Source organism: Triplophysa rosa, linkage group LG7 (assembly GCF_024868665.1).
Source record: "Triplophysa rosa linkage group LG7, Trosa_1v2, whole genome shotgun sequence".
Lineage (NCBI taxonomy): Eukaryota > Metazoa > Chordata > Actinopteri > Cypriniformes > Nemacheilidae > Triplophysa > Triplophysa rosa.
Window position 1 is genome coordinate 21,536,795 of NC_079896.1, and position 18,804 is coordinate 21,555,598.

An 18,804-nucleotide genomic window follows, 5' to 3' on the forward strand; every position below is an offset into this window, starting at 1 on the left:
CACAGCTAGGAAGCGTCGACTCTTGCTCACGTACCATTGAGCTTGACCATGAGACCACAGCTGAAAGTGCTTCATTCATAAATAATAAAACACCTTATATCACAATTGTCCGGCGTTCACAACATTTGGCTTTTAAAATCATCCTTCAAAGATGTGAGACACTTGCGTTGACTGAACGTATAACAGGAGAAAGACAAACAGAGCGACAAAGAGAACGTTTTCAAGGAAAGAACTTCCTTTGAAAGTCTTTGAAAATCAAAGCGCTTGCTCCCTCATGTAAAAAACACAGAAGCGCACACGCTTTTCTCTCAGCTGTCTATCAGGATGTTGTTGGACTTTTGAGGACATCCTCCACACAGCTGAGATCGTGAGAAAATGAGCGATTGAATGATTGAACGGAGCCTTTGCTGATCTACAGATCAGGGGCCGAATGCAAAAAGATGAGAGGACTTGACCTGGAAGGAAGCTATTATACAGAATAATCATATTGTGACTGACCTATTGTTAGATATTTCGCATCCTGCAAACAAGTAGCATGTGCGTGAGGTATTGTGTGTCTGGCTTCCAAAACTGACTTGTATGGCACAGATGTGTGAGCTTGTATTTGTTGTTGTTTGTTTGTGTGCGTCAGTGTGTTTTGAAGTGTGGGAGGGTCAAGTGCTGTATCACAACAACATGTGTGTTGTCTGTAAGACGTCGCAACTTTCCTGAAACGAAGCGGAAAAGGTTGTTCCTGTTGTGTTGCAGATGGAATTACAGTGTAGTGTTTTATAAATAGAGGATGTTGTTTGTACTGTATCTGTATGGATATGGTCATGCGGTAAATCCTGGATGATACGTTTTTGAATATTTCTTTGGGTATTGTATTGTATTAAGATGTTACACATTGCTACAAAGCCAGAATGCATCGCAATGAACAAACACACCTCGTATCAGAAAACGATTTATTTGTTTTGACTATATGTGCGGCGTCTATGGCGGCGCCTGTAGAACATCTTTGTATTCCTCCAAGCGTGGTGTAATTTGCTGACAGTGGTGTCAGACAAAATAGATGAATGCATAACATCATTTGAGCTCTGGGACTTGATGACCTTTTGACACCTCACCTGTCCTCAGGTGAAGTAGAGTAAAATGCATCAAAGATCTCACCTGCACACACCGTGACATGCTTACGGCCACCTACACACACTTTCAACAGGATTCCATTGACACAAGCTGTAAAAAGTGTCCTGACAGGTCTCTCCCAGTCAGTACAGGTGTGATGGAATGCGCTTAGAATGTGACCGTTTGATGAGTTATGATGTGTGTGTGTGTGTAAATCATCTCTTACGGACTTCTTTTGACTATCGGAGGAGCTAAGAGATGCAGTCAGACAGACAGACGACGACATAAGGAGACGTGTCATGGAGCAAATACCGACACGTAGACAATCTTCAATCTCTTTATAAAGGCATGTTGCATGAAACATAAACAACATTCTCACACCATCTAGGCTGATTCGTTGTACGTGATTCTTTGATATTTATATGATTTAGATGATGTGCGACAGCCGACCACAGATCAGGTTACTGACCTTCATTGTGATTCATTGTATGTGATTAATTGGTCATGATTTATTGATATTATACAACATGTTTGTGTATGATTTTTATTCATTTATTATATGTTAGGTCGATAACATAAATGAAACGTATTGTAAATCCCTGATGTTTTGGAACATATTGTATCCAAAATGAGGAACTAGATAACCTGTTTGACAACACCATATCTCTACAGTTAGGTGACAAGGTCACAAGATCTGTTTAGATCGTTCTTTCCAGACTGTCTGTACACTTCAGTTACAAGTGCGTGAATTTATCAAATCATTGATCTCTGTAGCTGACGCCTAAAGATTGTTTATAAGGAAATGAAAAAAAAAACGTGTTTAGCAGTGTTTTGATCCAGTGGAGAATTAGATACAATGCCTTTTTCCCATTGATATGATGAAAATTCTGCTGGCATGATGTCTGGACCTGAAATGAGATTGAGAATTGTTTTCTCTAAACTATGAATGGAAAAATACGCCAATTTAGTTTTTTAAAATAGCCAAAAAACAGGGCTGAGGACAGAAATACCATCAAAAGTTCTCCAGATATTTAAACTCTGTGAGAAATTGTATAGAATTTTACAGTTTTATTTTATAGAGTTTTCTCATATTTTTGAAATGGGGTAAAAATGTTAAATTATAGAAATAAACTGAATTTGTAAAATGCAATTCTGCAAAGTTGATCATGAAAAACATGTGATTTTATTTGATTAAAATGTTGATGTGTTTTTCTAGCTCTCCCGCTGCCGAAATATTAATATATAATATAATATTACTAAACTGTTTTTACGGGTAGTCCATGCAGAAATGTAATTTCTTACTTCGTATTTTTGTCTTGTTTTCCGGAACAAATCTACAAATGTCTAAATCAAGATACATTTACATACATTTGAAGTCGTATTTTCTGAATATAAATCTAAATTAAGTGACTTTTTGCTTAAAACAAGCGAAAATATCTTCTATTGGGGTAATACAAATAAACCTGAATTAACTTTATTACATTTTAAATTGTGCTTTTTTTCTCACTCATTTGGCATATATTTTGTTAATATGCCTTCAAATACATAATTTAAATATTTTGACATTTGTACTGGAAAACAATCATTTTTTTATTTATTTTTTACAGTGTAGTATTTGAGTTAATTTTAAGGACACCTGTAGGTACCTGTAGCTCAACTGACAGAAGATGGTGGTTGCAATGCCATGGGTCATGCATTCGATTCCAAGAGATTGCATGGGCTTATAAAATGCATACCTTAAATGTACTTTGTAATATGCACTCATAATGTCACGGTTCTGCCTTCTTGTTTCTGAACTTCTAGTCGTGTGGCAGGATCGGGACAGAGCCCTTAGGTTTTATGTGAGAAAGCCATGAGTTGTGTATGTTTTACATCTCATGTGCTTTCTCGTGTCTTGTCATTGGCCCCTCTCGTTTCATGTATTGCTTCCCTGCCGTGTCTAATGTTTCCCACCTGCCCTGTGTCATTATCCCTCGTTTGTCTCTCCTATAAATGCCCTCTTGTTTCTTTGTCCTGTGCTCATGGATTGTGTATGTGCTTGTTCCTGTCTGTACCAGTGTTCAGTATATCCTCCAAGTCAAAGTCGAGTTTTGTAAGTCTTATTTTGCGTTTGCCTAGTATTGTTCAGTTTACCCAGTCTTAGTTATTCTATGTCCTGTCTACTGCATGTGATCTTGTTTCCTTGGTTTTTCCCCATCGTGGGTGTTTTGTTTTATACTTTTGTTTTTTGTTACAATAAATATATTCTTTGTTAACCCCTTACGTCCTGGTCGCCTGCAATTGGGTTCTCCGCCACGCAAGTCGTGACACATAATGGTTAAAAAAATCGAAGTCCTGGAGAAAATATTGCCTTATAATAAATAAGTTAAATTCTGACACTGGCAGCTATAGTGCTTGTTGCGTGCCTGTAAACCTGTAAACACAATGCCTCGCTGATATCCCTTTCTGTAGAATAGGCCTTTGTTTGAGGGACGCAAACCGAACCATAAACACAGGAATTACGAAACAATAAGCATCCTCTAACTGTAACCTCCTCCTGCCTGCTTGTCATGCCACCTTTCCATTTAGACAGCTGGCTTGAGGAGCTGAGAAGGGGGAGACCTCCATCTTTCAGCCCTCTCCTACATTTACCATAGCACTATCCTTCCTTCTCTTTCTTCTGCTAAGCCCTCTCTTCCACGTCCTACTCATGCCGCTCAGCCCGTTTCGAGGGTGGACCGAAACAGGAAGCCTGAAAAAAAACATGGCGCAAAAAAAATCTCTTGAGTAAACTTCCAGGTTCTATTTCTCCTTCTTCCTGATGGGAAGTCTTTTCTGAAGCAGTGGGAAAATGCTTTTAAAACCTTCACTCAGCATCTCAATGCCCCAATTCCTCTCAAGCTCTGCCCGCAAAACCATTGTGTTACACTGACGAAAGGGGAAATCGGGTGATGCATCTAAATACGATTTTCCTTTCCTTTACTTTCCGATTCACATTTGTGCTACGGTTGTGCACAGACGTTTATCTTTGGAAACTGGGGTGGTTAGGAGTCAGAGGTGCAGAGATGATGTATTCTTCACGGTTGAATGACCTCGTCGGTTTATCATTTTGTTGTCATGGCATGCATACGTTTTGTGCGCGAGCTCCAAGCCTTTCACAAAGGGAAGGTCAGATTTACAGCACAAATTGGATTTATGAGTGTTACAAGTTGAAGGCACTCCAACACGTCAGGCTAATTTGACACAGCGTCTTAGATAAGTGCTGCGGTGGACAGCACAGATGTCACGAGGTTAATGACCTTCGTGTGAAAGCTCGCCAAAAGAAGTGTTTGCTTTGTCCATCTGCGCTATTCAAGTTTTATACATGTTATGGTTGCTTTGATGTTAGATCTTCCAGACATGTTTCGATTCGGTCCAGTGAACTTTGAACCTCTGATGAGTCAAAGTGTGTTTTGTTAGTGAGGTTTGTGGTTATATTAATATTAATGTTATCATCTAAATACTTTTCTGATTCACTCTAAAAATGTTGGACAAACCCAACCGTTATAATTTATGCCTTTATAAATGAACCTATGCTGGGTTGTTTCAACCCATGGTTGAGTCAAATATGGATATATTTATATTTAATCTATGGTTGGGTTAAACAGGGACAAACCCAACCATATAAAAACAACCCAGTATTTTTTAGTGTCGGTTAGTCATGCTTGTCAAACAGTAGCTGCGTTTCCATTAGCCGTCAAATTGCGCAAATTGAAAATGCGCCAAATTGAAACACGTCAATTTCGCAAAAACTTCCATAAATCGCAAAAAAGTTTATAAGCTCACAGGGGTTTTTTCTGGCAATTTGATAAAGGAGTATTTTGCAAAACTGCAATGGAAACTGTTTTTGTGACGCATTTACAGGTCACATGGTGTACGAAAGTCACATTATCCTTTTCTAAAGATGGCGCGTTATTGTTGGACTAGATTTCTCTTTACATCTAGATTTCTCTTCATCACAGAAGGTGGCAGTGAAACACCTCTAAAGTTGGTTCGCAACCCGCTCTAAAACTTAAAGAAGAAGTTTGGACACAATGACCAAAGCCCTTTTAAAAGGAAAGCCTGCAACCATTAGACAGAAAAGCGTAACGGCTAATGCTAATGCCCTGGCTTCAGCGGAACGCAGGAAAGGAGACCGGATGCTAGTTTTTTTAATGGATGTCAATGGGTTTTGTTAGCCGTTACGGGTTCTCCAATTGGAAGCATTACAGACCCTACCATCTCTGGAGTGACTTATCACAAGAAGAAAAAATGCCATTTCAGTCGCATAACATTGTTTAAGAAAATGCCATAATTTTGCAATCTTTTTTAATCGTCATTTAGAAAAAAATCACATACTTTTTGCACGAATCTGTAGTGGAAACTCGGCTAATGTTTGAGAAAACCAGTCCGATCTCACGGTATGAGGCGGCTAATTCATATAAATACGTATGGTGTGAATCGTACAAAAACATTCAATTTAGAGATGCACTGATACTAAATGATATCTGCAGATGCCGATTCTGAAGATTAAATGAATGTTTCTTAACTTTCTGAATGTTATTAATTCATATAATGACTATTAATATTGAACATCAAACTGGTTTCTTAACATTTTCTATATACAGAGCACAAATTCATTGCATTCCTGTCCTCTTTTGATTGACAGGATATATTTGCCCTGATCATCGGGTGTTAAACTATCGTCCTGATAACGTGAAAAATTGCTTTTATTGACCGATACCGATTATTGGCCGATATATCGGTGCATCTCTGATTCAACTGAGCAATACATTTAACAATCCCTGGCGCAAAAGCAGATCACATATACGAATGAGAGCGTACAAATCCACGTGAATTAGCCAACTCGTAAAACATTTACGAATTGTATGATCCTGTTGAGAAAACACATGCTGTGGGTGACCTTAAAATATGCATTAAGCAGGGTTCGTATGCACATTGTTTTATAGCCAATGATACATACCATTAAATCAAACTTGTTTTATAGCCAATAAATCAACTTTGACAGATGTATGTGTGATCTGTCTAAAGGGGGTGTTTAAATGAAGTAGCCAATAACATTAGATGTGTGTAGACCCATAAGAGGAAGTGCGTATGTCTGCGTGTTTGTGGCTATTCCCACAAGAGATGCCTATAGTGTTAGAGAGACTGCAGGTGGAGGAAGCGATGAATGTAAGCGAGCCCGATGTTGTGACAACAGGTGCCCAAGCACCTGCCCGTCTGTCATTACAGCGAGTGTGTGCACGTGTACGTATGTGTGTGTGTGTGTGTGTGTGTGTGTATGTGTGTGTTCGCGTGTGTGAATACAAGAGTGTAAGCCCTCTCACTTTAATACAAGTTTCCCCTTATGAGCTTGACAGAAATTCTCTTCAGATCCTCTTTAAAAGCGTATAATATTTCACAATACGAGGTGAGACCGTGAGAATAAAGATTAGATAACCTCAGTGTTACACTTGAATTATTTATGAAGGAATTAATTGGAGCTCTAATGGTATAAGTGGAAGTCACTTTTTCAAGGTCGGGTTATCATGTAAAATGGAATAAGTCACGGGTGTTAAACTTGAACGCAAACAAACACGCATGCACATCCATGTTTACCAGGTCTAATCCCATCATTCATCCACAGCCTTTGATAGGGGCAGCTGCCCTCCTTCAAAACTCACCCCCCCCCCAAGATCATATTTCCAGCCATAGCCCCGGGTGAGAGTCTGGGGGCTCATGTTCGTCTAGGAATAAAGATTTGGATGCATAAGGACATAGTTTGATCCTGCCAAAATACTACAGATGCTTTCAAAGAACAAGGCTGACTTCCCGCTTTTTTTATCTTCGACACAAACAAGAGTTAATCAAACCCAATCAGCATTCCAGTGTAAAGAAAAGGAAATTTACCTACTGATCTTGCGCCAACACAAATGGGGTGGGTGTGACGGCCTTTTAAAAAGATAACACTGATTGTCTCTATTGGCCACTGAAAACATTATTACGGTAAAAGCGTTTTTTTTTGCCCCGGAGTTTTAGGTTACACAGTAATAGCTGTTTTGTTGTTTGTGACTGACTCGCCTTCAAGATGCAAACAGCATGATCGTTCAACGACAAACAGCTGTCTGTCGGCAACCACACAATCGAACAAAAACATCTCCTTTGCCATAATTAAAGAAAATATGCAAATCTGTTACATATTTAGTTATATAGACAGTTTCATTGGTCGCATGCTCCTGACCCAAAGTTAACTTCCGGTATGTGTTTGGTTATAATCCAACCATTTATTTACTATTTAATTGATATTAATATTATTTTACATGAATATTCTATTGTATATTAATTGTATTATATTCAATTCAAACTACTCAGCAGTTACTGATTCTTTGCAAAAGTCTACCGGAAGTTAAGTTTGGGTCACATAACATTTGTTCATCTTGTCACCGCTGAAACCGTTTATAGATACTTAAATTTATTTTTATTTATTAAATGGATAGTTCACCCTAAAAAAAATCTGACATTTATTCACCCTCATGTGATTCAAAACCTGTATATGACACTTTTTTTCTGTGGAACACAAAAGAAGATATTTGGAGAAATGTCTCTGTGATTTGGAGTCCATGGGGGGCCAATGTTGTTTGATTACCAACCTTCTTCAAAATATCTTCTTTTGTGATCTGCCGGAGAAAGAAACTCATACACGTTTGGAAATGACACATGAATGTGTAAATAATGAAGTGATTAAGAATTTTTATTTTTGGGCGAACTTATCCAAAGCACGACCACCAAATATATCTTCATATTATCCATACATTTTATATATGTTATGCGTTTCTATTGGCTCAATGTGGAAAAGTGAACGATGCAGTCGCCAATCAGCTATTATCTGTATGTGTGGCATTGTTGTTATAGAGTGAAAAATGTGAAATGGGTTGAAGTCAGTCTCCACTAAGTATTTTCACAGCGGGGCTGGTGTCCCTGTGGGTTTGCAGCAGGAAACGGCCTTCCAAACAGCCACTTCCCCTAAAATAACACACACATTTATCCGTTTATCACACAACAGACTCTTGGGTGGTGAAGTGGGAGAGTGTTGCAATATGCGCGAGTGTGCGTATTGGTAGAAGGTTTATGTGTGTAATTCGAGAATATAATATCATAAATGTGCGTGATGACAGTGTGCCCATGTGTGAGAATTAGCCGTTCGGAACGACCCCTTTAACATCTGTTAAAATGCTTACAGATACAGTAGCATTTGTTTGCTCACTGTCCAGGCCCCAGGAACTGGGATTCATTTGTAAATGATCTTGGTTTTACTGACCTCCGTGGCTCCAGTCCTTTTGGGTAAACATGCTAAGGTTTTGGGGGTCACCGGGGTTGTAAAGTGTCTGTTTGCCCCGCTCGGGTCAATCCGGCAGGACCCGTGAGTGGCCTCTAATAGTCTCAGACATGATCTCCTTCCTGCGCTATGGATGTCAATAGCTTTACCCTCTAACCCTCGCCCTGCTCGTAAGTGGAAAAACACATGCAGAGCTCTGAAACCCGGCCCGTGAAGTTTAGGGACATTTTTTACTCACTCGCAATTTGGGATTTAGGGAGCAAGGTAAATAAATATGCAGTTTTATCTCCAGTTTTTATTTCTATACACAGAAATATAGATTGACCACCAGTGGGTTTAACAGCAAAGAATGACCAGCAAGGAATGTTCACTGACCACTTTCCTTTCTTACGGCCCCCCGGGGGAACAGATGCCTGATGGGACACTTAACGCTCTCAGACATGCAAATCTTTCACACTCTACATTAGGGCCCAATGCTGGGGCTCACCGGGCTCACCGGTCCCTGGTGTTAGTCCGTATTGTCCTTACGCGTGGATTTCGGTCGTCAATGGGTCGACCCTCACGCATTTCCACCTCTTAACGTGGGGGCCTGGCTAGCAGCTTTTGCAATGCAGAGGTCACGGACTCTTGTTTCCTATAGCTCTGCGCTGCTGTGCATTGCTGTAGTTCATTCTCTCCTCCTTGTAAAGACCTCCCGTGGTGTTATTATGGCTCATCTTCATCCCATTTGAACTAAATGCTACTGTCTTGCATAACAAGTGATACATGGATGTGTAAACATTGGGGTTTGGAAGTAATCTAGTATCTACCATGATTTAGGTTAGTGTAGATAGGTGTGTTGTATGTTTGTGTGTGTATTGTATGTCAATACAATCACACATATAATGCAATGCACAATACATATAAGGCCAGTTGCTTTTTTAGCTGCATAGTTTGATTTTTGTTCACTCTGTGTGAAATGTTCACACAACTGGGGGACTGACACCAAAAGCTGCCATTTACCATTAATATTACACACACGTTTACTTACTTATCTATCAAATAAGGACTATACCCTAACCCAGTGGTTCTCAAACTTTTTCGTTGTAAGGTCCCCTTTGTGTAGAGGGCATCACTTTGCGGCCCCCCAAATAAAGACTTATAATCTTAAATTTAACATTTTTATTTAAACAAAAACATATTCGGTTATACAATGCTGAAACATCAATTCTTTTGTCTGGTGGTCTTATTTTTCAGATGTTTGATTACAAAAAATCTATGATCAATTTCTATATTTCATAAAATGCCACAAAATCTGTGGCCCCCTGGATCCATCTCGGGGCCCCTCCAGGGGCCACGGCCCCCAGTTTGAGAACTACTGCCCTAACCCACAATCCTTACATTAAACATTTTTATTCCATTTTTTAATTTTTTTGTACATTTCCATTTTTACAATTTTGAAAAAGCATCATTTACTTTTTTTATAGTGTTTTTACAAATGAGGATATCCCTAAAAGCAGGGTTTGCTTCGATTTGTGAGGTTTTGCTCACTTTTGGATACAATTCTTACCACAAAATATGGTTTTGGGTACAGACCCACACAAACACACACACAGAGAGAGAGAGAGAGAGAGAGAGAGAGAGAGAGGGAGATACAGCACTGCACAGTAATGCAACATTACAGAAAATATATACTGTATGTGTATACAGTATTTAGATGTGTATATTACACACATTTGTATTTTCTGTTATGTTGCATTACCGTGTTGTTAGTTTCACTGAAAGTGAAATTATCAGGTGTCACACATTTTCTACTGAACTGCGTTTTACTGAAAATCAAGCATGTATCCTCTCAACTCGAACGTTAGGATTTTACCTAGACTTCCTTAAAGAGATAGTTCCCCAAAAAGGTTTTTACTGGCCCTCATGTTATTCCAAACGTGTATGACTTTCTTTCTTCTGCAGAACACAAAAGAAGATATTTTGAAGAACGCTGGTAACCAAACTTTGAACCCAATTGACTTCGTTTGTGTAGACAAAACCACTGAAACATTTCTCAAAATATCTTACTTTATGCTTGACCAAAGAAAGTCATTAACTGGATTTGAACGACATGAGATTGAATAAATGATGACATTGTTTTATTATTAAGATGTCGCACCAAATCAATTTTCATGGTTTTATTCGTATCGTGCAGAATGAGGTTGTATGACTCACACGGGGTATGTTTATGACTGTTAACCCGTGACATACACATGGCGACATTGTTATGGAACCACCTGAATAAACACGATCCCTTTGTATTGAATGGACATTTGTGGAAAAAATAACAAACCACCAAAGAGAGAGAGAGAGAGAGGTCATAGAAAGATATGAAAGTTGAATGAAAACAAGACTTGATCATTCCCTGCTGCAAAGATTTGTTCATGGCTGAATGGATTCAGCAGCCTATTTCGGATTCTTCCGTGTGTTTACATCTCAGGGAATCCCCATGTTAACTGTGTATGCGTTAGACGTGATTTTATCCACAGGGGGAAACGTAATTGCTGTACTTTTTTTACACTTCACATGCTTGGATAGGTTTTGATAAGCCTGCTTTACTACCTTAGTGGTTTCCCTGGAGTAAACGTGCTTTCCTTTTTGTCACATGTGCAGAGAGAAAGTATACAACTTTAATATTGGTTATTCGGAAACCCCATTGTGAAAAATTACAGTTTTTTAAGAGAGGGTAGGTGACAGACATGCATGCAAACACACAAACAACTTAAAATCTTGAGTAATCTAAAATTTATTGCAAAGACTTCACATAGCAAAAGCAGCTTTTCAGACTGGAATGGACTCAAATAAGCAGTAATTCAGGTGTCTGTTCTATCATGTAATAAATAATTGCAATGGTCTACATAAGTGCAGAAAAGAATCTGTAAAAAGTTATATACATGCTATATACAGTGTACGTTTTGCACATGTCATGTTCTCCTCTTCTCCCTATGAAGAGATTTTACAGTAATACTGGAAGCAAAATTCAATATGTGATCCATACTGACAAACATATTTACATTCGAGCAATGTAGAATTTAGGCTCAGCCTAAAGCACACATACGTTTTTTTCATATCTACATCATAAAAAGTTCACTGTCCAAGGCTTGCGTGCTCTTGTGTTAACTAGAATGAAAGCTGGAAGATTCGGACTCTGTGGATACAGATGACATCCCGCCTCTCTTCTTTGGCAGAATCTTCAGACTGGACCCCCGGCTTGGGGAGAGCGCGCTGCGGGCGCTTTTCTTGAACTTCACTCCGAGAAACGCGTACAGGATCGGGTTGAGACAGCAGTGAAAGTACGCCAGTGCCTCCGTCACGAAGATCCACTTCTGCAGCCCCTGCTCCAGCTCGCAGCTGTGAGGAATCACCTCCAACATCATCAAAGTGTCCAGCAGGATCCCTCCGCAATACGGCAACCAGCAGATGAAAAAGCACAAGATCAGAACCACGGTGGTCTTGAGCGCTTTGCGCTTCTGCGTTCCCTTGGAGCCACGCGACAGCTTGGAGATGATGATGCAGTAGCAGATGAGAATCACGAGCCCGGGCAGCACGAAGCCCACCAGGATGTGCTGAAAGCGGAAAATAGCCACCCATGTTTTATAAGAGTCCTGCGGGTAGATTCGCTCGCAAAAGGTGTGGATGGAGCTCGACTCCGCCTTTGCGAACACCAGGTCGGGCACCGTGAGGAGCGCCGCGGGGAGCCACACGCCCACGTAAATGATGCGATTGGCCAGAAGTTTCCTCGGACCTTGGCTGTTCGTGGCCCGCACCACGGCGAGGTACCTGTCCAAGCTGATAAAGGCGAGGATCAGTACGCTGCTGTATAAATTGACCGTGTAAATCATGTGCACGGCCACGCACATAAAACCACCGAAGTACCAGTCTTTGGCCGCGTCCACGGCCCAGAACGGCAGGGTGAGCACGAACAGAAGGTCCGCCACGGAGAGATGCAGACGGTACTTGTCTGTCATGGTTCTGGATTTTCTCTGGCAGCCCATCACCAAAACCACGAATCCGTTTCCGACTAATCCCAAAACGAATATGATCCCGTACACGGTGGGAAGAAAGATCCGCTGGAAGTCGTGACTGACTTCCACGTCGCATGGGGCATCGAGGTTGGATCCGATGTCCCCGGAGCCGAAGTCTGAGCTGTTATCGGACGATAAATCATCTTCGAAAAAGATATGCTGCAAGAGAAGTAAATAGACAAAATTTGAGACCATCAAACGCATTTCGTAAAGTTCATCAAACCTGCGTACACTTCACAAACATTGTGCGTAAATGCTGACTTACTTCGTAATATGCCATCTTTAAAACACCAATCTAAAGGCTTTCAGTCACTTGTAAGTCCACGCTGACTTTCTCAACTCTCCTGTTTAGTGCGCGCAGAGGTTGTTTTTAAATACCCCACGCGAGCCCGGGAGCTCCGCCCCCCCACCAACACGCGCGCTCGAGCGTGCGCTGCTTTCGCGCTCTGAACAGGTAGCTGCAGCTGGACGTCTTCCGCAAAACACTCTTTTCCTGTTTTCGTGTTTCAGAAATGTGACAAAATCTATGAATTTCAGGCTAAAGTCTCTAAATCTACGTTTGAGATAACGCGCATCAAAGTTTGATATCAGCCGTTAATAGATTTAAAAATTTGAAATGGCTTTACTCAGACAGTATTTAAGATATCAAGATTATATTTTCACAGAATGCTCATTACATCATGTAGGATGGTTTTGTGTAGAAGACAGAAATCACACAAAAATGACTGGGTCACATATTTGTCGAATTAAGCAAAACAATGTCCCTGTAAATTTATCCCAAAATTGATCCTTTACGAAAAGTGTAACATCGGTAGTAACCATTATGTTTTTTTTCTTGTAGTAAAACCATAGTAACCACAAATCGATTAGGGTCTGAGCACAGTAACCATAGTTTTTGTAAGTAAATATGGTAAAACAAATGGTAATCATTCGCCAAAAATATGGTTTTACTAAAATTAAACATGCATGGTTTACTTATAAAGAATCTCATAATGGACAACATTACCACTCATAACTTCACAACTTAAAGTTACAGTTCATTCACCTTCCAGTCATTTCAAACCTGTCTGACTTTAATTCTTCTGCAGAACACAAAATAGGACATTTTTAAGAATGTTGGTAAACAAACAACATTGGACCCCATTGACACAAAACCACATTTCTCAAAATATCTTTGTGTTTTGCGAAAGAAAGTCATACGGGTTTGGAATGACATTGTGACAGATTTTATTTATTTTCTGTGACTTATTCCTTTAAATCCATTATGCGTTTATAGTTTTACAACAGCAAGGGGACAAACTCTGTCTTCAGTGGAATTCTGTTGAATGTTCATTGATGTTAAATTCTCAAACGAAGTGGCTCACTCACTACAACCCTCAAAGCACTTAAAAATGTCATTCAACCAGAGGCTTCAGTTCAGATCTGAAGATTACACAAACACACACATACATACTTGTGAACGTGTTAATCATACTTTGAGGTGGGTCTGTGAAGAATAAATTCTCTTTCTTTGTCAATAAGTTACATTTAATTCAATTTAAAAATAAGGAACCGTTTTTTTAAGGATGCACATACACACTACACTGTACGTTAATCTCTTAAAGTGCTCTGAGCTGTTTATACTTTGCATATGTTGAATGCCTTTTATCACACATATAAGGTGTTAATGTGTCGATGATCAGATAAAATCACAGAGACAGTGATCACAAGCCTTTCAGTTTTCCCATTGTTAAACACACACCAAACCACTTAAACTACCTTATGTATGTATGTAAGGTGTGTGTTAGGGAGATTATTACCATCTAATTTCTCTCTCCCAATGGCTGCTGTCATAGATGCTAGTTAGACACAGAGCTGTAGCATGGTCGGGACACCTGGCTGAAATGAGAGGTCAGACCTATGGTTGTAGGGAGGAAGGGCAGTTCTCAAAGAGAGAAAAACCCTTTGGCAATGTGTGTGTGTGTGTGTGTGTGTGTGTGTGTGTGTGTGTGTGTGTGTGTATGTCCTCCTTCCTTTGTGAGAACATGTGTTCTCACCTGCCCCCAGCCAACAGAGATGGGTTCCTGAGCTCAGCTTCTCAAACTGGCAGCGTGGTAAGGTGATCCGCTTGTGTGCCTTTCAGATCTGTTGCTTTCAAATTTGTTGTAACCACAAAATCTGTAGTCTAAATAACAGACATGTTACTTAAATAAACTTCACTCTCAATTAAAATTCCGTTATTATTTATTCACCCTCATTCAAAACCTGTATTTGGATCTCACTTCTGTGGAACACAAAAGAATATATTTTGAGAAATGGTTTTGTGGTTTTGTATCCATACAATGCAAGTCGTTGGGGTCCAGTGTTGTTCGGTTACCAGCGTTCTTTAAAATATCTTCATTTGCGTTCTGCGGAAGAAAGAAACTCATACAAGTTTGAAATGCCATGTAGGTGGGTAAAGGATAACAGAATTTCCATTTTTATAATCCTAGACATCATTAATCTCTCAGTTAAAACCGCAAATCTCAATTATCACAGTTCAGAACTACGTTCTGTTTAAGTTTTTTTTTCATTCTCAGTTTTTCCATGGGTACATTGGCACCCTTTGTTTGTGTGTGTGTTCATATGTGGTTGTGTGAAAGTGCGTGGGCTGATGAAAGTAAGCTGGTGCAGTAAGAGCCTCTCTTTCTGCACAAGTGTATGAGAAGAGTGTGAGGAATAAGATGCAGTCACCACATGTTTGTCAGTAGCAGATGAAATAGTGATCCATAAATGTTTGATTGTTTCTTCTTGTGTGGGGCAACACAGTTATTGAAAAAGGGAGAGAACACTGTAAAAAATTGTTTTTTTTGGTGGTTCATCTTAAAAATGGTTGCCTTACAATTTTAAGTTAATTTAACTTGAAAATATTAGTTAACTCAATTCATTTCTTGTTGAGGTGACTTAACTTGTTGAGTTGTCTAATATTTTTAAGTTGAATTAACTCAAAATATTAAGACAACCAGGTAACTTATTTTTTTAAGTTGAACCAACATTTTTTATACAATGAAACAATGAATCAACTGAAAACATTTTCAGATAAAAAAACTGGCAAGTGGATCCAGTTTGCACATTTGGCAGTGCATTTTTGATTCAGTGGACAAAAAGTGAATAAAAGGGCCTGCCAAATACATAAATGTATATTTCAGTAACCATTTATGAATGCAAAAATGATTTATTATATTATTATTAGTTACTCAAAACGGTTCTTTTTTGCTTGCTGAATGCTGGTTGTCAAGTTCAGATACAACTGTGCATGATTTATTCAAATAATATATAGCGCTGCTGTCATACTGAAACCTTGTATATTTCTTGCCGTAAATAATTTATTAGTCACCCTTTGTTTGTCAATGCGTTTTGCAAATGTCTAACCAATTAAAAAATAGGATTACAGAGCCGAATCATTTAAAAAGTACTGAGTTTTTTCCATTTCCTGAAAAACAGTGAATTTGGACATCCGAGGTTTTGGAAGGACTGCAGCGATAGGTTGTTTGACATAAGAAGCTGCATGCTTAAACATTTTTTTCAGTAGAACACATTGCTATTCATTATATTTATTACTTTTTGAACAAACAAACAAAACAAAACAAATCTATTTGGTTAGCGTACCAAGTGAGCCAGGACTACCAATGGTTCTGCATTAAGAATAATACTTTTTGTTTCCACAAACTATTTATGTTTATTATTTAGTCTTTGTTTCAAACATAAACTTCTGCAAAATTACAATAAATTTATTCTTGCTGTGTACGTGAATCAGTTAACTGCATTCAATGTACAACTGATTCACACACACACACACACACACACACACACACACACACACACACACACACACACACACACACACACACACACACACACACACACACCACACACACACACACACATACACACACAAACAAACAAACAAACACACAAACACACTGAAATATCCCTGCGACACATGGTTTCCTCCCTTCTCCACAGAGCATGACAATAGCCCTCAGGACAGGGCAGAGAGGTTCTGATAAGAATACAATAGGTCTGATGATTCCAGATAAGAATTCGGCCTTTCTGAGAATCAGGCTCACATCTGCGTGTGCGTGTATGGTCTTTCCATCCACATTATCTGCTAATAACGATTAAAACAAAGATTCATGTAGTGGCGAAAGACTCAGATAAGAGCTTGCTGGAGCTGAGCTATTCTTCACAGAGAGATTGCGCTCTTTTTGCTTAGCTACCATTTAGCGCTATTGACGGCACGGTGGTGCCTTGAAGTCTATACGCTGGCCACTAAAGTTCCAGCCTTAAGGCGACAGAGAACAAATCACTGCTTGGCCATCCCATTCATTGAGGTGAGCATGGGCAGGGGGAGAAAGAAAAGGTAGTATTAGGGTAAGAGGAGACACCTGTTTGAGTATAGCCCACTGTCCACTCTCTTTTCTTCTGTCTTTCATCCAGCTCGTCTGGTCATGGAGACAGCTGAAAAATCTGTTATGAAAGGAAACGGAGGCGGTGATGGCCTCTTATTAATTAAAAAGCCATTTGAGATGAATCAAAGACTACTTCACTGCTGTATTGATTTATAACGAGTTACAAATCCAGTCCAGGCACTAGTTATCAGTAAATGAGAGAGAGATTAGCACATAATGGAGACATTTTGGAATCTATTTTTTTTCTCTTTAATGTAATTGAATTTAAGTTGTTGTATTGAACAGATTTTTGGAGTGACGTTTCTATGTTTGTCTTCCCTTTCTGCTGGCTAGAAATCTGACTCTGAAACTAAATGCGGAATTGTGTTGCAGGTCTTTGAGAGGATTAGATGGGCTGATCTGAGCCCTGATATGGAACCCTCCTGTCTGTCCATTTGCATCCTTTGTTAAAGGACATTCACTGCTCTGTGTGTATGTGTAACTCGGTGGTGGGGGGGGGGGGGTCTATGGTTGGGACACTTTAGGTGCATACATTAATCAGTGCACATTCAGTGTTACATTTTATATGTCCTGGTGGGCAGAGGTGGGACATACTTAAGTATTTTACTCTTAAGTACATTTTAAATTGACTTAAATGATCTTCTACCTGTGTTTTTACGTAAAAAAAAATACTTGGCAGCATTATAAAGCATGTCATACCTTCTACTTCACAATTTTTAAATACATGCCTTTTTTACATTTAAAGGGATAGTTCACACAAAAATGAAAATTCTGTCATGAATTACTCAACTTTAAGTTGTTCCAAACCTGTATACATTTCTTTGTTCTGTTGGACACGGAGAAAGATAATTGGAAGAATGTTAGGAACTGACATTTCTGGGGCACTAGCATTAAAATGTTTGTCAAAGGTGCCCCAGAACTGTTTGTTTTGCTAAATTCTTCAAAATATCTCATTTTGTGTTCAACAGAACAACAAAAATATATACAATATTTTTTCTACTATGGTAGTCAATGGTGTCCCAGAAATGTCAGATGCTAGCATTCTTCTAAATATCTTTCTTTGTGTTCAACCAGACAAAGAAATTCATACAGGTTTGGAACAACTTGAGGGTGAGTAATCCATGGCAAAATGTTCATTTTTGGCTGAACTATCCCTTTAATACTTAAGTAGGCCTACATTAACATTTTACTCAAAAATGTTACTTGAGTAAAAGGAAGAAAGTTTATTTTTTAATGTACTTAAGTATTAAAGGTAAAAGAACACACATAAAAATGTATTTATGAAATGTAGTGGAGTAAAAAGTATGCTTTATAATGTACTTGAAAAATGTTATTGAGTAGAGGTGGGCTAATTTCCTTAACAGACGTTTGACTCATTTTTGCCACACACATTCGGTTTGTCGGGTGTTACGCAGGGTCTCCTCCTATCTTTTCAGACGTGTGCTTGGGTTATTGATCGAGTGCCACTCCCAATGTGAGTGATATTGAAAGTACCTGGCACAGTGCAGCGGTTTCCACCAGTGTGCCTGGAAAAAAATTATGATGTGCTTTCGAAAGTGAAAAGCTGTCATGATTTTGATTTATTTGCACGAGTCTCATCATAACATGCCTACTGGAATTTAAGATTTATAACAGATTTATACGTATGCCATACCCCCCAAAGGAAAAATCGACTTTTTACTTTTTTCTTTTGAAGTGCACGTCTTGAGTTTGGTTTTGACTTTTCAATTAGCCGGGTTTGTGCATATCACATCAAACATAACTCAACACTGGCCCCCTGATTCAAGCTGAAGCTCATTATTATATTATCACCATAAGCAAATTAACTTGGACTGAAGAGGTTCAGCTGATTCATTTATTATCTCCCAACAGACAATTTAATAATAAGCGA

The 18,804-nt window shown here is 39.1% G+C and overlaps 1 protein-coding gene across 1 annotated transcript; it reads right to left on the reverse strand.

The window, feature by feature from the left end:
- Positions 1 to 11,188: 11,188 nt before the first annotated feature.
- On the reverse strand, positions 11,189 to 12,883 carry cxcr4a (chemokine (C-X-C motif) receptor 4a). Its single transcript, XM_057339056.1, has 2 exons — positions 12,749 to 12,883; positions 11,189 to 12,642 (listed from the first exon to the last, which is right to left on the reverse strand). Exons 1-2 carry the CDS (start codon positions 12,761 to 12,763, stop codon positions 11,575 to 11,577), a joined length of 1,083 nt encoding a protein of 360 aa, XP_057195039.1. The 5' UTR covers positions 12,764 to 12,883; the 3' UTR covers positions 11,189 to 11,574.
- Between the last annotated feature and the right edge of the window lie 5,921 nt (positions 12,884 to 18,804).